We start from the raw sequence: 22660 nt of genomic DNA, 5'->3' as shown, positions 1-22660 counted from the left end.
ATTATGCGGCGACTAAATGGACAGAGGAAGATGCCGTTTCTTTAGAATCATCTTGGACGAAGGCGAGTCGGGAGTGATTTTCCTTGCAAGTTGTAGCCAGAGTATGTTAATGATGTCTCCCTGTTTTGATTAATGTGTATTGATAATAAACCTATCACTAATATTTTAGCGTCGACTTTGAAAGGTCTAAAAATCCAAAAGGTTCAAAAAGATCATCAGAAGAGTGACACTAGACACCCAAGTGATTTGCACTTTGATACGCATGTGAGCAATCAGACTAGTCATGATAAAAAGGCATCGTGCAATGTTGCCATGCTGGAAAAGTTATGATTTAAGTCTCTAAAAGTCGATTAAAAACAAGTCCTTCGAGCTTAAGGCGAGTAACGTTTTGATCTTTTCAGATACTAGCTACCACGCCAGCGCAAAAACCGGTAAGGAAAGATAAATAAATATGTTAAGTGGAGGAAAGCGGCAAAAATTGGGCGTGCCCGCAAGTGGTTAGGTGAGGTGCAGCGACTTTTCAACCTAAAACAATGCACACGGGCGAGTTAGCGGCGCTACTTTGAAAAGCTAAAGACTTGACGGTCATCCAAAGCAGTAGTATTCATCGGCGTCCACCCTCAAAAAGCAGCGCGGGTTGGTGGGCGAGGCCTCGCCCGGGAGGTCGTCCAACGTGTCCAGGTAGCTGCCCACCGACAGAGAGTCCAGCTCGTCGTCGTTCAGGCTGCCGAGGCTGCCGTCGTCGCGGCCGTCCGGCGGCCCGTACGAACTGCTGCCGGGGCTCCCGTCCGGGCTGGCCGCCTCGCCCCTGTCGTCCAGGGCCCAGCGGACGGACTCGATGCCCTCGTTGATGCACATCAGATCCCGCATCAGCTTCACGTCGATGGCGCGAAGCGTCTCCTGGGTCGGTCGGAGCACGGAAAAATGTCAAGTTCTTGTCGGCGTTGACAACAATTTCCAAATGATAAAGCTATTCTGGCGGCGTGGCTACGAAACGGTTCTTATTTTTAAAGCGGGTCTCGTTGGCTTCCCGTTTTTGGATGCCAAAAAATGAATGAATAACGACAGGGTATAACCTCGCTGTCAGGTCGCCGTGAAGCCGATCTGTTAGGTCACAGGGGTAGGGAACCTATGGCTCGGGAGCCATATGTGGCTCTTTCCATGGGTGCATATGGCCCTCAGGTAAAATATGAAAATCAATGGTGAGAGAGCTGAGTCCCAAACATACTAATAGGAGCATCACTGTGGCATTGACACTACCTCTACCACAACTTTAATCATAATTTTGTTTTGTATTACACTTCTGCATGCATGATATCATTGATACTGATTTATTAGCAACAACATAAAAATGTTGTCAAACGAATTCAGAGACTTGTTTTTTACTTTCAAAGTGTTGAAATGATTAATAAATGCACACATTTTCATGTCATTTTACTTTTCAATTCTGAGAATGGCTCTCAAGAAATAACATTAGAAAATATGAATTGTTTATGTCTCTCTCCGGCAAAAAAGGTTCCCGACCCCTGGGTTAGGATGCTAAAGGCTTCAAAATTCAGGCGGGTCGACCATCTGTTCGGGGGTCTAAAACTTGGGGGGGGGGGGTCGGCGTGACTCGACATAAGCTCATGAAATTACCACACTTAATGCCGACGGCGTATCAAACAAAACCCGTTTGTTATATGCAATGCAAATTGATATTATGCAAATTCGCACGACTCGTACATGACGTTCTTTGGCAATTTTGAGATCATTTCTCAATTCATGAGCATTCAAAAAACGGCAAGATGCTTTGGCATGCACCGTATGATGTATAAATATCATCAAAAGTAAGAATCATTGCAAATCCAGCCTGATAGGACGGCGCTCCTAGACTACTGACAGTCAATAAAAACCTTTATGGAACTTTTCACTCACCATTTCTTGCTTGAGGAACGTCAATTTGCTCTCCAGACGCTCCAAGTCCGCAGACCAGCGTCCGGGACGCGCCGCCGGTGCCGTCTCGCTGTCCTGCTTGTCCCCCACCAGCGAGCGCACGAGACCCTCGGGGACTTTGCGACCCAACTTGCTCTCCAGGTCCCCCAAATCCGGGAAGGCGGACTCGCGCGCATCCATAACCGCGTTGAAATCCCACGAACGCTCGCTAAAGTGTCGCTGACGTGACTTCATCCATGTTGACGGCAGCAAATGACGGAAAATCCTCCCATTCAATCCTGCCTGCCTGCCTTCCTGCCTTCCTCCCTGCCTGCCTGCCTGCCTGCCTCTGTCCCTCCTCCCTCTGAAATTGGACACCGCGCAGGTGAAGCGCATCGTGACGTCATCATTCGCAAGAACTTCGGTCAAATTTGATACCGCATTGTTTATGAAACATCAACATTGTGAAATATATGGCAACTTTATCACATGTAGCAACATTTTCACACAATTTTCAAACTAAAAGACATGAACCCAACTCTCAAAGAATATTTGTATACTACTATATCTAAATTGGCCTTGCACTTTTAAGCCAGATAACGTCTAATAAAACAATTCTGAATTGGAAAACAGTAATATCACTACGATCAATCAGATTGTGGAAGTGCACTAGGTGTTTTAAGATAATCTGGATATGTGACAATCTAATACAACGGTGTAAAAATGACATTTTCTTAAATATAACAATACATTTAAAGGCCCAGGTGACAGAAAATGACATTTCTTACCTCGATCTCGTCCTACGCTGTGCAGTTTGACGAAAAGCAGCCAAAATAGAGCAAAAGGTTCCTTCTTCAAAACTTCAAGTCCATGAAATCCACAAAAAACGACTTATTTGGCGAAGAAAATCACGCTTTAAAGCGTGCAAAAACGCGCACGACGTCGACACAAATAATCACCACGCCAAACAATTTACCTTTTTCCATATTCCGATCTGTATGTCTTTCGGGTTACAAAGTTCCTTCTACGTCACAGATAAAGTGTGCTAAAGTGCCTTTTTTAAATGCACAAAGTTAAAAAGTTTGAAACGCCAACGACAAACACAAAACGGAGCATCCGCGTGGTTGATTGTAAAGTGGGCGTGATTAGCCAGGTGGAAGATGATGCGCATGCGCAAAGGCTCTTGTTTTTTAAAAGACGCAATTCTGCACGCATTGCATTGAATGAATGCATTGTTTATCCATTGCTTCTGCCTAAACATCATATAAATATGATCTTGTGCAAAAATGGTTTGATTTGGAGCACAAGTTTTGTGTATTAATAAGACATAAATAAATAAAATGTATACCTTAAGGCATTTATACCATATAAATACAATGTTTAAGCTACTGGATCTTATAATTTCAATGAAAATGTATCATCCAACCAGTTTTGGTGTTATGTTTTTAATATTACCTTAAAAAAATTCAGCAAAAGCAAACACATTTGGATGTAATTGCTTACAGAAGACAGCAGATGGCAGCAAAAACCGTTGAATGTTATCCAGTGACATTTTTTCCTTTCCTACAGTAAATCCAAACATAACATTGAGTTTGAGCAAATCTGCCACTCTCACTTGAGTGATCAATAAAAAAACAATATCAAAAAAATTCCCCCCCAAAATTTATAAATTGCAGGTGATTCAATACTACAATTCCAAAAAAGGCACATCGTCACCTATCAAACACGGAGCTATAAAAATAATGCAACATGTTATAAAGCAGACCTAACTCGAATCAAATAATCCGATGTTTAGCCTAAAATAGACCAAAATGTACAGTTTGGAGTGTCATTCAGTGCTAAGACTTTGTTTGTGCCGCACACTTGCGGCTTATAGGCAGAAATGACCCATCATCTCTGGAGGATTAAACTATTATCGACGCGAATCCCCCAGAGAAGAGAAACTCTTGCGCCTGATTTTTAAATTTTTGTCGCACGGATCCCTGGGATCCATTAACGTACCGGGAAAGTACAAAAAAAAAAATCGCCCAGTCTCGAGAACCCTGAAGAGAGGATGGACACTCGCCCCCTTTCTGTACCTTGCTGGTTGTGCAAATTCAAAATTCATTCAATCCTGTTCACAGGAGCAATTTGTTTGGCTCTCACATTCTTGTTCGGGACATTTACACTGTGCAAAAATTGGAATGCATAGTGATTTCTTTTTGGGGGTTCCCCCCACAGGCTTTGGGGTCAGCTACAGGAACCCGTGCTCGTCCACGTCTTTCGGGGTCACCGGGTTCCACTTTGCCACTGGCTTGCGAGGAGTGGAATAGCCTTCAAACGGAGAAAGACGTTAAAGGCCAAGGAATAGGTAATAGTGTCCAGATCAGTACCATAACAGACAAGACAGACAGACTCCAGAAGTTTTGTCCCAATTCCCGTCACCATACTTGTTGGGTTTATTATATATATCTGCTTCGCTTTCTTTAGGTTTATACATTATTATATATTGGAAATGCTTTGTTTAACTTAGCTTATTGACACTAAAAAGGGTCACTTTAGTACATCTGCTTGCAACCCTGATAAACAAAGGGAAAGGTCTCTATCAAGTTGGAGTTATTAAAATTGTTTTGAAACCTCGACTTCTCACCCAGTCGCAAGTTCACAATGAAGATCCGGGAAAGACTCTTAATTGTTTTGACTTGGATTCCGGGGCCAGGTGGCGATACCGTTCGCCCTTCGAAAAGACTCGCAATTGTTTTGATTCCTGACCTTAAGTATTTTGAATAGATAACTTTAATTGTTTTGACTCTAATGCAATTAAATGGGCAGGAGAGGATTCGATTCTTTAGAATGATCTGGGACGAAGGCGAGTCAGGATCGATTCTCTCTTGCAAGATAAATCAGAATATGCCTCCGATGTCTTCCTTATCTTAAAGCGTATCTATTGGTGAACCTATCATTTTGGTCCTACGAGCCTGGGAGTCAACATACCGGAAGGAATCCGGGCGCTCTTGGTCGACATCTGGGAAAGACCGTGGCCACGGCGTCTAAAACCCTTTGCGGGCTGGATTTTCGGCGGAGCGCCTGGATTCACGACGGTTGAAGACTAATCCTACTAAGGGAGGCATCTGAGGACTGGTGAGTCCACATGAAACTGGAGTTCTGCACCAAGGAGGACCTAATCAAGACTTAATGCTAAACCACTTAGGTCACTTTCTACCTACTTATTTATGACTTATGTATTTACTACTTATTTCTTCTTATTATTATTTATGTTCACTTGTTGTTATTTCTGCACTTCCCTACTTATTTATGTTGTTGACTACTTGTTGACTGATTATTGTTATTATTTATTGATTGTTTATTTGTCTGTTTGTTTGTTGTTGTTATTGTGCATAAGGTGAGGTCGGTAGGCTGGATTGGAAGTGTGTTAGAGTTAGAGGTCCAAGATAAAGTACCTGATTCCATTCGGTCATTTGAGAGTTCTAACGGTTCGCCGTCAGACACTGGAAGACCTTTGGCGTCCACGTCGCTCTCCCCAGAAGACGTGGTGTGCTCCTGGGCCCTCATGTACAAAGCGGGTCTCTTGTGGTATTTGGCCCGGTAGGTGTCCGTCATGCAGTTATCCACGGTGAAGTAAGTGGTGGGCAGGACCACGTCGGGGGACTCGGCGCCCTCGCGTCCGGGGTGCTTCTCTTCGCTCTCGCTGGCCGACAGATCGTTGCGGTCCTGGTCCGAGGACTTGTTGGAGCTGGTGTCGGACCAGAGGCGGTGGTCGGCCGGCGCCTCGATCCAGCGGATCAGGGTGTTGTGCGAAAGAGCGGGTCGGCGAGCGGGGATTTCCGGCGCCCGTGCCGAGCCGATCGCATCGCCGGCAAAGGGTTTGGGAGGTAGAGGAGGTGGCGACCGGTCGTTGCTGATCCCCTGGTGTTCAGAAAAGGCTCTGGCCGAATCGTCGGAGCTGCTGGTCTTGGTCCAGAGAGAAGGCACTGGGCTCGCCGGACCGTCAACGTCATACTGAAAGACTCCTGGAGTATACCGGAAGGCTCTTTCTCTAAAACCCAAAAGAACAATCCCCTTGAGACCTCTATGCACTCACGGGAACGCGTTTCATTTCCTTCACCTCTGTAACGGCTTGCTCGAGTCGAGCATCTCCGGAGACGTTCTCCCTTGCTCACCTGCAAACGCAAATACAAAGCGGCCAGATGTTAAAACTCCGGCCCCAAACGCTCCAAGATAAAGCTTGCCGACATCTGTCTCGGCAACGTGATGGTGTTCTAGTTAGAATGCTGCAGCCAATGCCGAATGCTGCTGCCCCCGGACTCATGAAATCCTTACTCCCGCCCCAACACTTTTACGTGCTAAATCCATGTGGCAATTCGCCGTCTGACACGATAATACGAGACGTTCAAAATTAAGAGACGCTGCCGACAGTCCTCTCCACCCTAAGACCGAAGGACGGCATAAAACACCTCTGGTTGTGATTGAAACAACTCCTACGACAGACAATTATAATAGAAAGAGCGAGGGAATCCATCACGGCTGGCGGGTCCCAAGGTCCTGTCAGGGTTAGCGTCTGTCGCTTAGTCATAATGTAACTGCGGAGGCCCTTTTTAGGATCGGCTTGAACACCGGCCGAACCGACTTGTGTGAAAGCACATCTATACAATTATAGTCGCGCTCACTTGGCATTTTCCACTCATGGAAAGTGATTTGTTAGAGAGTTAAGGGGACGAGGCCGCCATATGGAGCAATCTATCCAATCGTTTGTACTTCTGATGGTATGGGAGAGATGAGGTCACGTAGCTGAAGCCTACTCTGGATTGCTCAGTCGTCATGACCCGCGGCGCCAAAGCGCTTCGACCTCACGCTTCTTACCGATATTAAACGCATTGGACATTTCTGTAGTCAACAACGGTGACTTACCGGTTAAAAAGGTAGTGTGCGATGGGTTGTCATCATTCGCTGCCCTTGGAGGGAATTGATCCCTAAAGACAAGACAACAAGAGCGCATTTTAAATGAAGCGTACAATTCAGTACGGTTGTCTGTAGCTTCTGGCTTTTGACATGACAGTGACTCAATATCAACCGGGTTTGTCGTCACCTGGTCAGATTCAGCTCGGGAATGGGCCGAAGATCTTTGGGGGGGTAGTTCTCCACCCCGGGGGAGTCTAAATTGGCGGAGCTGTTGCTGATTCTGTCGCTGCTTTCGTAGCCGGATTCCGTTCGTTGGATCTTCCAGTTGTCGTGGTAGACTTTGAGAGCGGCCGAGCCTTTCGATCGCTCCTTCTCGCCGTAGCCGCCCGGGGGGTCCGGAGAGCCGCGGCCGCCACCGTTCTCATGCCGCCGCTCGTCCTCGTAAATAGTCATGAGGCTCTTGGCTTTGCGCTCGTCTCGGGCGGGTCGCGCCGTCTCCCGCGTGGGCGATTTGCCGCTAGGTCGCCTCCGTGAGCTTTCTTGTCGCCGCCCGGGACTGCCGCCGTCGCGGCTTAAGACGCTGTCCACGTTCAGTGCCTCTCGCGTGGGCTTCCAGGGGCGAGCGGATCGACCGCGACTGTTCCCGCGAGACTCTTGACTGCTGTCCGTATCGTAGCCGTCGGGGTCGGCTTTTCTGCTTCGCGGGGCGGGCTCGGAGGGCAAGACTCGAACGCCGGAGGTGAAGCGGAGCGACTCGCGGGAAGGCCTGCTGCCGAGTTGGGCCAGGCGCTCGGTGCGCGTGGGGCCTTTCCCCTGGCTGCTGTAGAGACGAGGCTCCATGTGGTACTTGAAACCGTTTTCTGGCGGGGAGATGGAGCGGGATTGGAAGCGCTCTTGACCTGGATCTGTGTGGGAACAAATCACATTTTGTCACAAAAAACATCATAAAATCAAGGCAGTGCCAACATATACATTTTCAATAGCACGTTCAATATCTACAAAACCATTTTCAACTCGGAATTGCAAAACATCTCCATTATTTGTGACAAAAACGTCCTCCAACTGGCCCAAAATTGACAGAAACTAAGCCACTAAGCCAGGGGTCGGGAAACTTTTTGACGAAGAGAGCCACAAACAATTCAGATTTTCCAATGTTATTCCTTGTGAGCCATACTACGAATTTAAAAGTCAAAATACATACATTCAATTTTTTTGGGGTAATTTCACCACTTTTAAAGTGAAAAAAATGAATATTTTTTCAAAGATTCTTATGCTTTTGCTAATCAATGAGAGGTTGCATTCCAGAAGAGTCTACTGCCAAAAAAATGAAGATTAAAGCAGTTCTAGATGTAATATCTCAGTTCTGTCACCAGCAATTTCCATATTTTAGCTCACAGGTTAGCAAAGAGCCAGATGCACCCATCAAAAGAGCCAGATGTGGCTCCCGAGCCATAGGTTCCCTACCCCTGCACTAAGCCATCAAACAATGAAAAAACAAGCACATGGTGATGGGGAAATAAAGCACCAAAAAGTTTCAATTGAAACTCAACTTAACTCTAGCACTGTCGTGTCTTATCAGAACGACAAAAAGGCACCACAGTGGCCACTTAAAAGCGGAAACTGATATCAAAGTGAATACTCAAATATGACAATAGTGATTATAAATCTGCTGTGTGTTTTTTTATTGGGCTACGAGGAGGAGAGTCAGAGCGCCGCTCCAGAGAGAGCGGGATGAAAGAAAGCTCAGACGGACGTACGTCAGCAGTTAATCCCCTTTCTGACACGTCGCTCCCTAACCGGCGCTTACGTAAGAACGGGAGAGATGGGCCGTCGTCGAGTGCGCTAAAAGCCTGGCAATTCTGCCCGCGTACGTGTACGCCACCAACCTCTGTAACGCGATTCCTGCCGCCGCTGACCGCTCCCATCCGGGTCTCTTCCCACCGGGTACGCCTCTCCCCTCTCTCTCTCCCTGGAAATCTCTCGGGGCAGACGCTTGAGGTCACCGCTACCCGTTCTCACTACGAAACACCGAGTCACACATTTTGCAGAAATGGAGAAAGTCTTTTATGACCTACCCGGCCCCTGTCCTCCACTCGTATGGGCGCTGTTGCGGCTAAGGGTGGAAGAGCCTTTTTGTTTCAGGGAGCCTTGAAGACCCAGTAGGGCCTGCAGATTCTCCATGGTCAGTTCCAGTTTCTTGGGGGACGGGAGTGGAGAGGTCAACCCTAAACAGCCAAAAGGTAACAAAAATAAAAGAGCCATGACGAAAATACTGATTCTCGGCTGGTGTTTTGAGCGTATATCCTCTCTCTTACTGTTTCGCGGCTAAAAATACTTTTGCTTGTTGATTTGTTGACTTACCTTCTCCGTTCTCGGGGTCCTTGTGCTGGTTTCGGCCCAGGTGATGCGAGGTATCCTCGGCGGTAACGGCGCTGCCGTTTGGGTTCGCGTAAAAGAGGAGGAGAGGCTGCAAGTGACCTTTGATACATTTGCTGACCACCTCTTTCCACCGGGAGCCCACCTAAAAGTCCCAAAGGATCGGGTTTCAGTGCGCTCAGGAAGCTTGTTGAGGAAATAACAATGAAGCGAGTACAACAGTGGGAAGGTTGCACTTTTGTTTCTCGAGCGAGTGTTAGAAATGGTCCAATGCCAAATAGAGCTGGGTGATCATCAGACCAGCCGATCTCGATTATTTTTAGGTTTTTTTTGTGCCCTGTTGTTGTGCCTTCGGCTAAAAAAAAATCAGTTTTCGAGCCGATCCATCAATGGCAGCGGATGTCGGAAGAGAAGTCCAATTAAAACTGCAAACACAATGCCATTTGACTTTAGCTCTTCGTCCAATCGGTGGGCGTCCCGAACAATCGCATTAGCACGGCCGCTTCGGGTGCCGGCGCCACAAAGGCGAGCTGCGGTCGAACAGATGCCAGCGTGCTTCTTAATTAAGCAAATGAAGATTACGGCGGGGCTAGGAGGGAGCGTGAGAACCAAGTAAACAAAGAAAACGAGATAGAATTGGACACGCAACGCATATTGGGATGGACCCCGCGCAGAGGGCGGTCAATAACGGCGAGGGACGGCGGCTTCGGTCACCTCCTTAACAGTGGCGTCGTCGAAGAAGACCCACTTGGAAGACTTGGTGTGGTAGGCGAAGGCACAGTAATGGCGGCTGGAGTAGCAGATCATCCCCACCAGCATCAGCTCGCCCTTTTTGGCGTGCTCGTCAGTCACCCTGTAGAACAGCTGCGTGGACAACGGATCACGTCGGGTGGGGCCAAACAACATTGAAGGTCTAGCGCCGTTAGTAGCAACTCGCGGGTTAAAAGGGTCGGGGCAGGGCTGGCCAAAACACTTCCGAGCTAGCGGCCTGACAAGGAAGAGCTTGACTTCCTGCTCAGCCAGTTCTCACCGTGGCGAACAATAGATCGCCGACAATGAGGGCGGCGTTGGGCCTGCGTTGGACAGCCGCGAATGTCGCGTTCAACACCGAGCCCACCGAATTGGCACTTTTGTGGCTAGGGCTTAAGAAGCACGTGAAATAAACACTCGAGTGCGGAAGTTATGTAACGGGCCGAGAGCCCACCCCGGTTTGATTTCCAGCAGCGCTGGCCAAAAGACTCTTTAGCCTCGTCTGCACGGCAGGGGATTTGAACCGCTTGACCCGGGACGTTTGATCGGGAGACCCCCACGGGGCGGCCCGGTCTTACGCAAGCGCTTACCGCGGAAAGGCTGAGGTTGGGCCCCAGCGAGCGGATCACGTCCTCGGTCAGGTCCGACTGCTCCGAATCCCACACGAAGCCGATGGTGACGATCTCCGGGGAGTTCATGAGGACGCGGCGGATGCGAATCCTCTGGCCGCATTTGCTCTAGAGCAGGAAATCGGAGACAGAATCGTTCGTCCCGCGCTTTCAATAGAACTGGAACATTTGCATCCACGGGAAGTCCTCCCCATTTAATGGGGTCATCCGTGGTCGTCAAGGAGTTCACAGGAGCACTCACGGGACAATTCCGAAGATCTCCGACCGTGCAGGCGGCTTGCAGAAGTTCCCCGAAGGAGTCATCCTTGCGTTGAAACATCTGTTGGCTGAAAAACGGACAAGGTAGGCGGATGACAACGGCGGCCGGCGGCGGGGGGGGCTTTCGTGTTACCGCTGCCTTACCAAAGTGCGGTGGTGGAGACATAATGCACCAGCTCTATAAACGGCAACGGGTCAGATGATGCCCCGCAGCTACGGCACACCGACTGCAGACAGTAACAATCAAATTGGTTGTTTTTTTGTTTTTAAACTGGCTTTCGTCAACTCAAAAATCACAGATAAGCTGATTTACGGAAGAGGTGCACGACAAAAGATAAATACCCGAATTGACCGCTTTCATAATACATTCATATTCAGTTTTATCTTTCTCCTGTTTCAGTAAACTGTTTGGTTAGCGCAATTCGGCATCGCGCGAGGGTACGCGTGTCCAGTTACCCGCGCCATCTGCGATTTAGCAGCTTGTGCTGATGCTGCATCAGACAACCCGAGCACAATCAAGTGCGCCCGAGTCCACCGAGGCCGCCTGCTATCGGATGGGTCGCTTGTACGACCACATGGCGTCCACTGACCTGCTCGTACAGCGACATGGCGAACTTCTGATGGGTGATGCAAGACTTTGAGGTGCACGCGTCACTGTCTTCAGGTACAATGTGGAGGTGGATCCTCTCCAGTATGTTTTCCTGTCACACAAAAGGGGCAATTAAACCTTGGGGGGTCGTCGGCGGCCATTGATGGCGCTCTACATTCAATAGATAAGCCGATTAAAAATATTTTCAACACCCGCACGGTCGAGTCGCAGGAAAACATTTTTGGCGTACCCCCCAAAAATAAACAAGTGCCAATCTCAAATAGATGAGTGCATACGATTCGTTGTTACACAAGACTCATGGGTTTAGCCCGTTTGACCCAATTGGTTCTGACGTTGCATCCTGTCTACTTTTTAGTAAATAAACCACAGGTGTCAAAGTGGCGGCCTGGGGGCCAAATCTGGCCCGCTGCATCATTTTGTGTGGCCCGGGAAAGTAAATCATGAGTGCCGACTCTCTTGTTTTAGGATCAAATTAAAATGATACATATGGATATATATTATATTTCTTGATTTTCCCCCTTTTAAATCAATAATTTCAATTTTTTAATTCATTTTTTCTGTGTTTTTAGGTAAAAAATCATCTTGCAAGATCTAAAAATATATAAAAATATTTTCTGTTTTCCACTTTAATATGGAACATAATAAAAAAATGGTTTCTTTTTAAAATGAAAACCAATTATTAAATAAATGATTTTTTCTTACTAAGAAAAAAACTCAAATAATCTATTAAAAAAATGAATATTTAGGGCTTTTAATCCAGTTCCTTTAATCCATTTATAAAAAAAAAATCTAAATATTATATCTAAAATGGTCCGACCCACATGAAACCGAGTTGACGTTAACGCGGCCCGCGAATCAACCCAAGTCTGACACCCTTGAAATAAACCCATTCGGCAGAATGGATCCAACTCGGCTGAAATGAAATCGTCCCGATATTTTGCAAAAACAAACGCGAAGCCCTCTCCCTTACGACGGAACGTACAAAGCACTCCGCCGCATCGTCCATGAAGCCAAGCTGGAAGCGCTGTTCATCCTTAAAGGTCTCCGCCAAGGCGTGACGCAGGTTGTCCGATGGGAGTGCGCGCTCTCGACTGTGCTGGAACTGGGAAAATATACCCTGACGCGGGGGGGAGAAGAACGAGGAAATGGTTTGGGCACAGGAGAAAATGATTGGCCAAAGAGCGCAGTACCTTCAAGGCGCAGAAGATGCACGACTCCCCTAAACAGAAGTGGCCAGGTAGCTGCCTCAAGCTGCGTCTGAAGATGTCCAGCTGCCAAAGGACCTGCAGAAACACACCCCCCGCACACAAACAAAACAGTGAGTACCACGTTGTACGGGATTTCAAAGTCCTTGAGAAGAGAAACAAAGCCGACGGGGGAGGGTGCTCATCTGCCGCCTCACCCTGTGAGTCACGCGAGGTTGAAGTGTGACCTCACTGCGGGCCGCTGACTGGAAAGCGTGAGGTAAGCCGACAACAAACACCCCAACAGTCATACAGCGCAAGTGTATGAACATTTTGCTCAATATAAAAGTGACTAAGACGGAAAACGTCTGGCTGATTCAGGCTTTGGAGGTTGGGAAACAGATTGCACAGATAATTCCGAAATTAGACCACTCAAAACAAAAGTTGTACTTCAGGAACTGATTGGAATTCTTGCCTATCACTGTAAATCTCACATAATGAGTCAAGCATTTTCCACCAGAGCAGTCAATTGCGTCATTGCGTGTGGATTTCGACAGCCAAGTGCCATTTTGTTGGCCTCATCTACGAAAATTCCCTTCCCAAAGCTTCACTCAACAGACGCACATGTTCCCCTCGAGTAAAACCACAAAGCAATGTGGTTGGCCGAGCGTTACCTGCACGGCGCTGTTGAGAAAGCAGCTGTTTTGGCCCGGTTCGTTCAGCAGTCCTTTGGTAGGAGCGAGAGACATCATGCTCCCCGGCTGGTAGGACTTCCCCAGATTGCTGCCCCCCGGCTTCCGGAACAACCGGAACAACCCCATCGGTTGGTGGGTTCTACCCTTTTGCATCTTTGAGCGGAGACAGCAAGGGCCGGCGGTCCCTTCGCCCCTCGGATGACCGGTAAGAGCCCGCCCACTCCGAGAAAGGTCAGGGGCTAAGTGATTCCGAGAGTTTCAGATGACGCCCTGCTACGCATGGGCTAGTAGTCCAGGTCTTGCCCACGTGAGGAAAATCTCCAAAAATTACAATCCAAATGGCAAGTCCGTGATGTTTCCTTGTCCACAGGTGTGATGGCTTCCAACCAGAAGAGTCATCTTCTCTTGCTCTGTCAAAGACACAACAAAGAGATCACTTGAGTTTCACAACCTGACCTGGAATGTTCGGCATCGTTGGAAGAGAAACACGGGAGTTGTTTTGGTTTTACGGCAGATTGTTTGGAAAAATGTTCCCAAAAGTGACCCAACTGGACATTTTCAGGAATGTCAACAAAGTTTGCACATTAACTTTTGCGAACGGGCCTTAAAAGCCAGGCCGAGGTCATCATTGAGGTCATTGAGCAATGACAAACAGTAGCTAGAACTACTTGAATCTCATTATGGTCATTCATTCATTTTTCTTGGTGCGTGCTACACACTCCTAAAAGCCAGCATGCAACGTATAATATATGAAATCCCACTTCAACGTCCTACCCATAAATTTATGCCTAAAGCAAAATTGTGGTATTTTGGAAGTCAAATATGCAAGCCAACGAACAACACAAAATAAAGCAGAATTTTGATAGGACAAGCACGGAAATATTTGATATTTGGATGCAAAAATATTCCATTTTAGGGACGACAATACATTTCCTTTTTCAAACTCTTGCTAGCTTAACGATAACCTGTGACAAAATATACAAATTAAAACAACAATCAGCTGTCAGACATCAGCTGTCAGGCTCTTTAACAAAACAAATGGCTGAGTGTTAAGACCTACCGTATGCATGCATGTACATCTATGTGTATGTATGTATATATGTGCTTATATATATGTATGTGTATGTATGTATATATGTGTATGCACACGTATGTGTATATATATATATATATATATATATATATATATTTCAGCAACACACTTCTTTATATATTTATTCATGTATTTATTTATTAACTTACTTATGACCTATTTATTTATGTCTAAAATGTATTTTGCTGTGTCTGTATTCTCACCCTCTTGCTAATGTGACAACGAAATTTCCCGAATACGGGATGAATAAACTTATCCAATCCAATCCAAGTAGTAAAAATTGCAAAGCAATCTAGATTAGGCAAAACTGGAGTAAAAGTTTGTTTTATTTTGGGGAGGGGCAGATTGCCCAGCCCTAATATGCATATCTATATAAATAAAGATATGTTTAGTTTCAGGTTTGTCCCACATTCAAAACCAGTAGGGCAACCTCACTAGCGTGGAATTCCAACAATCCCGGAAGGATGACGAAACGTCAACCACGGTACGCTGAAACGGAACGCTGGAGTCGAGTACTTGTGCATTTCCAGTCATCACCCTGGCGCAATTCAATTAAACAGCGGCACTACTTTGCAGACGGCCTCCATGGCAACCGAATTCCAAAGCAATCACTTAAGCTCCCAGTTGCTTAAGAGCTGCAAGTTTTTCAGATTAGTCGCAGGCCGGAAGAGAGGAACACGGCGGGCTTCTCAAAGCGAACTCCGCCAACCGCGGGAGCGTTTCTAGACCGTTTACAAGCCGCAGAGGTTCAAGTGGCGCGGAGTGATGAGTCAGCGTTCCTTGGCCGTGGCCGTTTTTACGATTGCCTAATAAAACAGGAGAAAACGGACACCCTTTTAAATCAAATCCAACGTCATCTTCTCCACGCCTCAACATGTTTATAAGCTGAAAGGACTTCCTTCCGTATGTCCGGATCCAAACGCTCCAGTTCTGGCTTCCTCTCCATTTAAAAAACATTCACTTCAGAGTACTTATTGGCAGGCAACTTAAGAAGCTATAAAACGGGAACCGTTGATCCCTCCAGTGGAAATGGGGTCACCGCATCAGCTAGATCAGAGGAGTCTGAAAAAACCAATAATAGATGAACAAGAAAGAACTAAAGGATCGCTCCCGGTGCAAAACAATCGAAATTGAAAAAGCCAATGACGGAATTCTTCTCTATACAAGCCCATTTTACAAGGCAACGCGAAACGTTCCGTCCCCCCCAAGTTCGGAAGTCTGCGAATGAAAAGGTTTGGCCAGACTTGTCGAGGGAAACGAAGTCCAGAGCTCCTTCCCCCGTTTCGGAAAACGCAGGCGCGTCAGCGAATTCGGACGGGGCGGCGGGAGTTGAAAATCTGGCCAAAAGTCATCGTTTTTTGACAGACGAGCTCGTTAGAGAGGGTCGGCTTTTGCATGGGAGGCAGGAATTCCCGATGACTCTCTCAAAATCGGACCCATTCCGGACCACGGGGGGTTCCGTTTCTGTTGGGATGCCGAAATGTGCATTTTTTAAAAAATGGATATAAATAATCATCCTTGTAACCTCGATTCGGTACAATGCTTTTGACACAGTGTAAGCAAACACCTTTTGGGGGGTGGCAGTTTCAGGTTTGGCAGCATGCCTCCAAATGAGGTCTCTGGGACGCTACAATGATAGGTTGAGCTATATCGGATTGGTCATGGCTGTCAAACACGTGGCCCGGGGTTCCATTCAGCGCACCCATTGACATACTCAGAAAATGTCATTATGTACAATGTGCTCTTTCAAATAAAATTTGGCTATTAAAGAACTTTTGGGCAATGTTAAGATCTAAAAGATTCATTTGAATCACATATGAGTTGATTAATCACAGCAGCCCTAGTTTCTTTGCCATTGACGGCGCTAGACGTCTAACCCGAAAGTTTGGCGACACAAAGGGCATGATCTAAAAAAAGATACTATATAGTTTAATAGAGTTCAAATGCGTTGGGTGACATGTTGGCTCTTCGCAGGTAACCATAGCAGCGATTCCGGTGACACCTGCCAAAGTAGCTTTTTATCCAATTTCACTGAACGCAACGCAGTTATTTCCAGGTGTCCGATTACAGGTTTTTATTTATTGTTAATAAACAACTCTTGGCGTTTTTCGACTAAATAGCTTCTCCTTTTAACGTTGAAGTCGAGTTTTGCCTTTGTTTGACACGTTTATCGCCTTGTCAAAGACAACCCGCACACCTGGTCGAGCTACTTCCTGATTCTCCAGCTCACCTGTGTTGCATTCAGGTTCTACATTTCCTGTCCTCGTACACAAAAAATGAAAGTTGGAGGAAAAAAACTCACCTTGTCGATGGCCTGGAATTGATCCGCGTGAGCTGTGATAAATCCAAAAAAGCGCAATTGCGAAGGTGAAAAGTGGGGAGGAGGGGCGTCCGTCGGGAGAACTTCCGTCCTGGTTTTCAACTCCCCCCCGCAGAAAAAACGCCAAGTAAGCGCCTTTGTTGTGACGCGATTCGGTCCCAGACGAAACTGCGCGTCCACTTTTCTTTCTTTCGGCACCTGAAGTGAATGAGAGATGTTTTCCGAGGAAAGATGTCCAAGTCACGCCCCTTCCTCAACTCTGTTTACTGCAGTGTGCCATGCGACTGGACGCGGACGCGCGCTCGCTCGTGCGCGCGCACGCTCCCAAGTTGCACATCGCATGCATACTTGCTGTTTCGAATCCAGTAGTGCGAGAGCCAATGATTAAACAGGGGTGGGGGCGAGGGGCTGTTAAATATTGACTGGCCATGGTACAGTTGCATTTTTTTTTTATTTTGTATTTTTTTTATACAGGCAAAAGTGACGTCAGACATTTGTTCGCCATCTGTGCAATCCTGTTACATAAAAGCAAGCAAATCAAAGGGACGTACAATTAAAAGCCATACCCAATTTCAGTTCATTTTGCATCTGATTTTTTTAAAACTCATTAATATTTGGGTTGGATGCCTACGAGTGACAAACTACAAACTCACAAAATGAGAAAAACTGTCAAAATTGGACTTCTATACTCAAGAAAGGCACTGAATGAGTTAATATCATTTTCATTATTTACTAACCACAACCGGTGGATGAGTGTTTAGCATGTCAGCCTCACAGCAGGGGACTTGGGTTCGAATCCGGGTCGGTCCACCTGTTTGCATGTTCTCCCTGGGCCTGCGTAGGTTATCTCTGGGTACTCCAGTTTCCTGCCACATTCCAAAGACATGCATAGTAGGTTGATTGGCCACTCTAAATTGCCCCTAGCTACGAGTGATTGGTTGTTTGTCTCATTGTGCCCTGCGATTGGCTGGCCACCAATTCAGGGTGTCCCCTGCCTCTGGCCCGAAGTCAGCTGGGATAGGCTCCAGGACCCTCCGCGACCCTAGTGAGGATAAAGCGGTTCCGAACATGAGCTGAGATGAGAACGTAACAAATGTGAATATTATAAACACCAGTAATTGAGTTCAAACTAGGACTAGTCATTGCTAACACATTTTATTGGCAAGAGATTAATTGTGATTAATCGCATTTTGTTGAAAGATGGTATGTAGCAAACGCATATTTAACGTAATGTCAGAAATTAAACACTGGATGGAAATCATTGTTTCTATGGAATGTCTTAACCTGTATGCTTATTCTTGTGATGTAAAAAAAACAACAACAATATCTACTGCATATTTTCTCTGTCTAGTTCAAGTAAATCAGGGTAGACGGAAATGGCATACCATGATTTAGCATGTGCGCGGCGAGCGGGTCACATTGTATCAGCAACTTCCAGTCCTTTCCGCAGGAAGTACTTGAAAGGATTCCATCGAAGAGGCCGAGCCATTTCCTTCCACTAACAATTCCCCGAGGGACTTATAAGGCTTGCTTTTAGAAATCATTTCACCTTTTGGAGCGTGGCGATAAAGCTCTTTTTGTAAGACTATGCTCTTTACAAAATGGACTCTATGAAGACATTTGATTTGAAATCAATGAATAAACACCCATTCCCCAGGATAAACATTTGATCCAACCGTACCGGGTGGTCTAGTCCAATACTTTATTTTCGTTTCTATCCATGACTAGATGTGGAAAAAAATCAATTCTGTCAGAGTACCTTACGCAGAAATGCGTTTTCTTTTTGGCAGTCCCCCTCGGCAGGAAAGTGGCACTTCCTGGTTGGCACTTGAGGACATACGCGGCACTTCCTGGTTGGCACTTGAGAGTGTTACCCTGGTAGCCCGGCCAATAGCGGAGACGGATCACCTCTGGAGTTGCGATTTCCCTCGATGAAACCAACGAAACGCGGGACCCGGCGCGTAGCTGAGAATCGGCACCCAGGCAAACGGCCTCGAGGGTAAAGCGGTCAAAGAGGAATAATCGAATCGTCTGGCTCCCCTCCGCCATTCTTGACCGCCTGTGCCACAATTATTTCCATCAACACGACAATCACGGTTCAAATAGAGTTCACGCATCTGCATAACCTCTTTCAGACAGTCGCGTGGCCCCTGGACACTAAAACTCTTTCAAAGAGTTCATATCGGGAACAAAACGTTCATTCGCTGCCGCACTCCCCCGTTTCGACGGATTGGACGTCTCGTGCCGTTCAACCGGAGGGGCTATCTCTCTCTGGAGGGCAATCCAATATTGTAGCGCGGGGAGTGGGTGGGAAAGGGAGTGGCTCGCATTCCTAGTGCCTGGAATGCACGCAGAAAGAGATTCTCATTTCCAGCACAAGCATATGCATTCAGAGTGAGGAGTAAGATAGTACTCATCTATGTTTCCCCCACATCCCATCAACAAAAGTGAAGAAAAATGCACTGGACACAATTTTAGAAAAACAATCATTATAAATTCAACCAGTGGCGGTCCGTGCATTTTCTCGTAGCGCCTTCAACGGGTAAAATCCACTTCCTAGCAGCATTTAATGATTAAATACAAATACTGGAGCTTTTCAGACATTACAACCCGATCGGGGGGTGATTTTCACGGGAAAAGACAGCGATGGACGTCAATGGCGAAACGGCAAAAATTGCACTAAAATGGGGTAAAATCCACTTCCTAGTAGCATTTAGTGATTAAACACAAACACCGGAGCTTTTCAGATATCAGAACCAGGCCCACAATTGAAATATTATTTAGGAATATAGCCATATTTTACTCACCAGAAATCCTTTTTAACTGTACACAATATCTATCCTCCTTTCTGTCTTCCTTCTTTTCTATCGCCATCGAAGCTAATGCTGAAAGTCGAGCCTGTCCTGTCGTATTTCTGGCATAGTCCGTCTTGAAAATGGCTTTAAATCAACACAACAATATATTTGCTTGTGCAGCTCGCTACAGATAGAGTTTGGTAGCTCTGGCTAATCACTAGCCAATCATAGTTGGTGAAAGCGATGACGTATCCCTACGCCTGCGACAAGGCATTGTGGTGTTGCCAACTCGAAATCTGATTGGTTAAAGCAACAGTCTTATCGACGCTTGTTTAATGCAGCAGAGCCTGCAGAACTGATTGGGAAGGCCTTGAGGCAGATTTCTGACCCGGTCAACAAATAATGGCTGAAATGGGATTGGTTAAATGCTTCAATATGAAAACACACATCTGGAAGCAGTGCAACCAGGGGGGAAAGCAATAAAAGGAAGCGAACAGACCATTTGGAATTATTTAATAAGTATTGATGGACAAAAAAATAACATGTGATTCAGATATTTCTTAGGCCAGCAGAGAAGGTCTTGAAGGCCCTGACGTCCCGACACTGCATTCAACGATGACCCGTTTAAGATTATTTGTGACTACTCCACAGGTTGCTGTACCTCATTGAGATTTGCGAGCGGGATCAAAGGTCATCTGACTCCGGGGCCGCCGTGGCCTCTGGCGACATGGCGCAAAGGGGTGCCGGAGCGCCTGCCGAGAGCCACCCTAAAGCGGCCCGGTTGAAGGAAGGGCGACGGGCCGAAGCCGCTTCTATGAGCTCGGGGTAGTCGGGCAGGACCAAGTCCGGCTTGGGGTGCTTGACGGGCGCCGCGGAGAAGCCGCCGAACGGGATGGCCACTCTGCGGGTAGCGGCGGGTTCGCCGGTGAATGGGAGGCTTTTCGCTGCCAATGGTGGAGAGCGAGGTTTACCTATTGAAGCTTTTGTAGCCCGGCAGGTCCGCCGGTGGTTCCGGTTCGGACACCCGGGACATAAGAGCGTCATCCCGGGACAGAGACCGGTCCCATGGCGAGCGGTAGGACTTTGGGACGGCCGTGCTGTTGAATTTCTCCGGGGGGACGTCTTTCAGGGGACCCCCGTAGCCTAAGGGACGATGGAGTAAAGTTGCCTTAAAATGAAAAGTTTTTAACAGGTCATATTTCCACTGATAACGCTGAAATTGAAAGAGCCACAAACGGTTCTAACGGATTTTAAGTTGTGTTGTTGAAGTGATAATATGGCAAACCCAAAATAATGAAATGATGCGAATCCTCTTTCGGGAAAAAAATCTGTCGTGTGTGTGCAAATGTTGGAAAGAGAGACAGAGGCAGGCCGATCTAAAGTAGGATCCTTTAAAGCCAGTGCATCATTCAGGGAGGACGGGTGGGGATGGGGTTGGGGGGTGAGAGGCTTACATAATGAGGGGGCAGGCGGGTGGAGGGACTCACAATGCTCACAATGAACAATCCTCCTTCCTGAGTGGATGTTTTGCCCTCAGGGGAAAGACGCGCAGATCCCAAAAAAAAACAAAGCCCTGGGCAAGTCCACTTGCATCTTTCACTCATTCGCTGCCATTGACAGAAATATTCTCACTGACATCTGTCTTTGAGTTAAAGCCATTCCCGCATCTTTGTGGCGTGGCCTACCGGGTGCGATGCTGTACGGATCCGGCACAGTCGCGGCGTCTGCCCGGTGCTCGCCGGCCTCCTTCTCGGCAGAGCTGCCATCCTCCGGGGATTTAGGATTATCAGACGGCGAGTCGGCCGTTTTCTATGCGGGCATAAAAACAAACTGTTTGTGGTCCAGTCATGCCTGTGAAGGATACCGATTTGCTCCGCCTCTTCCTGAGGAAATGTGGACAACTTGAATTCGCCCCCGAGCGCTAAACAAACAAAAGTATGGCAAAACCTCACTTGTTAAGATAAGCGGGAGTAGAGTAGGTGAGGGATAATACATCCAGGTAAATATATTTTAGGTAGTCAGACTACCTCTTAAGACAAAGAAAACTGAGCTACAACTACTCGTTCCACTTGAATCTTCTTTCAGAAATAGACACGGTCTGCCTTTGGTTTCTGGTCAAAACATGAAGTACTTGAGCGTCACGAGATGGGAGAGTGGGCACCTACGTTGAGGTGCGAGTTCCTGTCGTTGAGGGTGCTTTCAAAGGTGTACTTTTGCGAGCGTTGCTGCCGCATTTTGAAGAGCCGCGAGCCCCGATTGGACTCCAGGGACAGCTCCTCCAGCATGATATCCCGGGGTACGCTCACCTTCTTGCCGAGATCCATCTCCACGTCTGCACGGACAAACAGAAGGGAATTTGCGTACGACTCAGCTGTCGGTGGCATTCAGAACCGCCTCGAACCAGAGAGCAGTTGCCCTCACCCCAAATATCGTGTCCCAGATAACAACGACATAGGGCTCGGTTACATTTGGCTGGGAAAGGATTCATTTGCTTATTTATAGGCAAGCTCTCTAAGAGGTCCCTGGTGAACAGTGACCTCAGAACCTCTGTTGAAATTGTCAAAACACGAATTGTTACAAAGTACCTTCCAGGCCTTGAATCTCCCTGCAGATTGCCAAAGCCTGGCATTTCCTCTCCCCGCTCGTCATGGTGGAGAAGAGAGACATGGCTTCCCCTAGGAATTAGCGTTAGCGTGACCTCGACAACACAAATGCGAGGGCAAACATTGCCGTGCCAGACATGATTGACGGGAAAAGGTGCAGTCTTACCTGCCCTGAAGAGGTCCTTGGCGGCGATGGAGGTGGGCGAGGGTCTCTCCAAGTGTGGGAAAAGATGGACAGTGAACTGCGAGGACACAGGAGGAACTGCGGCCTGAGCTCACCGAGTGGCTAAAGAGGTGTCAGGTTGTTGTCATTGCTACACTCAGAAGGGAAGGGGGGTTAAATTTAGAGCCCGACTCTCTCGGTTGGTGATGTTACAGTAGGAGGGCGGGCACAAGCTGCTTCAACGAAACTGCAACTCGTTGGTACGATAAATTAAGACTCCTAAAGCAGTTTTCCAATCCGAACTTATGCGGTGACAGCAACGGATGTCCAATGTGTAAATGTCCAATCCATTTGACCTGGGTGTTCCCAGA

The 22660-nt window shown here is 47.2% G+C and overlaps 3 protein-coding genes across 4 annotated transcripts; all 3 read right to left on the bottom strand.

Moving 5' to 3' along the window:
* Window positions 1-3050, bottom strand: LOC144065845 (leucine rich adaptor protein 1-like). Of its 2 annotated transcripts, XM_077589039.1 has the most exons (4): window positions 2891-3050; window positions 2703-2774; window positions 1918-2278; window positions 1-900 (listed from the first exon to the last, which is right to left on the bottom strand). In XM_077589039.1, the coding sequence occupies exons 3-4, from the start codon at window positions 2167-2169 to the stop codon at window positions 586-588; spliced, it is 567 nt and encodes a 188-aa protein (XP_077445165.1). In that variant the 5' UTR covers window positions 2170-2278; window positions 2703-2774; window positions 2891-3050; the 3' UTR covers window positions 1-585. The 2 variants fall into 2 exon arrangements, with proteins under 2 accessions (XP_077445165.1, XP_077445164.1); XM_077589038.1 differs by having other exon boundaries at window positions 1918-2774.
* Window positions 3051-3340: 290 nt separating this feature from the next.
* usp53a (ubiquitin specific peptidase 53a) lies at window positions 3341-17091 on the bottom strand. The gene is made up of 17 exons (XM_077588244.1): window positions 16711-17091; window positions 13295-13725; window positions 12627-12719; window positions 12419-12553; window positions 11417-11527; window positions 10971-11053; window positions 10810-10894; window positions 10530-10676; window positions 9904-10053; window positions 9175-9334; window positions 8889-9038; window positions 8700-8831; window positions 7001-7718; window positions 6823-6884; window positions 6020-6074; window positions 5355-5950; window positions 3341-4227 (listed from the first exon to the last, which is right to left on the bottom strand). The coding sequence occupies exons 2-17, from the start codon at window positions 13466-13468 to the stop codon at window positions 4148-4150; spliced, it is 2931 nt and encodes a 976-aa protein (XP_077444370.1). The 5' UTR covers window positions 13469-13725; window positions 16711-17091; the 3' UTR covers window positions 3341-4147.
* Window positions 17092-20019: 2928 nt separating this feature from the next.
* Window positions 20020-22625, bottom strand: LOC144065433 (myozenin-2-like). The gene is made up of 6 exons (XM_077588245.1): window positions 22293-22625; window positions 22109-22198; window positions 21689-21855; window positions 21209-21332; window positions 20495-20666; window positions 20020-20424 (listed from the first exon to the last, which is right to left on the bottom strand). The coding sequence occupies exons 2-6, from the start codon at window positions 22188-22190 to the stop codon at window positions 20208-20210; spliced, it is 762 nt and encodes a 253-aa protein (XP_077444371.1). The 5' UTR covers window positions 22191-22198; window positions 22293-22625; the 3' UTR covers window positions 20020-20207.
* Between the last annotated feature and the right edge of the window lie 35 nt (window positions 22626-22660).

The sequence above is a fragment of the Stigmatopora argus genome, chromosome 20 (assembly GCF_051989625.1).
Source record: "Stigmatopora argus isolate UIUO_Sarg chromosome 20, RoL_Sarg_1.0, whole genome shotgun sequence".
Taxonomy (NCBI): Eukaryota; Metazoa; Chordata; class Actinopteri; order Syngnathiformes; family Syngnathidae; genus Stigmatopora; species Stigmatopora argus.
The sequence above is the reverse complement of the archived record's forward strand: the minus strand, read 5'-3'. Positions and strand labels throughout refer to the sequence as shown.

Excerpts from the sequence above, each read along its gene's own strand:
- LOC144065845 (XM_077589038.1), bottom strand. The coding sequence starts at position 2,310 with ATGCGCTTCACCTGCGCGGTGTCCAATTTCAGAGGGAGGAGGGACAGA. Across the intron at positions 901-1,917 it reads CGTTCCTCAAGCAAGAAATG|GAGACGCTTCGCGCCATCGA; the intron begins GTGAGTGAAAAG and ends CGACCGACCCAG.
- LOC144065433 (XM_077588245.1), bottom strand. The coding sequence starts at position 22,190 with ATGTCTCTCTTCTCCACCATGACGAGCGGGGAGAGGAAATGCCAGGCT. Across the intron at positions 21,856-22,108 it reads GGAGATTCAAGGCCTGGAAG|ACGTGGAGATGGATCTCGGC; the intron begins GTACTTTGTAAC and ends TTGTCCGTGCAG. Across the intron at positions 20,425-20,494 it reads GGCTACAAAAGCTTCAATAG|AGTGGCCATCCCGTTCGGCG; the intron begins GTAAACCTCGCT and ends CGCTACCCGCAG.
- usp53a (XM_077588244.1), bottom strand. The coding sequence starts at position 13,468 with ATGCAAAAGGGTAGAACCCACCAACCGATGGGGTTGTTCCGGTTGTTC. Across the intron at positions 12,720-13,294 it reads TTCTCAACAGCGCCGTGCAG|GTCCTTTGGCAGCTGGACAT; the intron begins GTAACGCTCGGC and ends GTGTTTCTGCAG. Across the intron at positions 9,039-9,174 it reads GGACCCCGAGAACGGAGAAG|GGTTGACCTCTCCACTCCCG; the intron begins GTAAGTCAACAA and ends TTGGCTGTTTAG.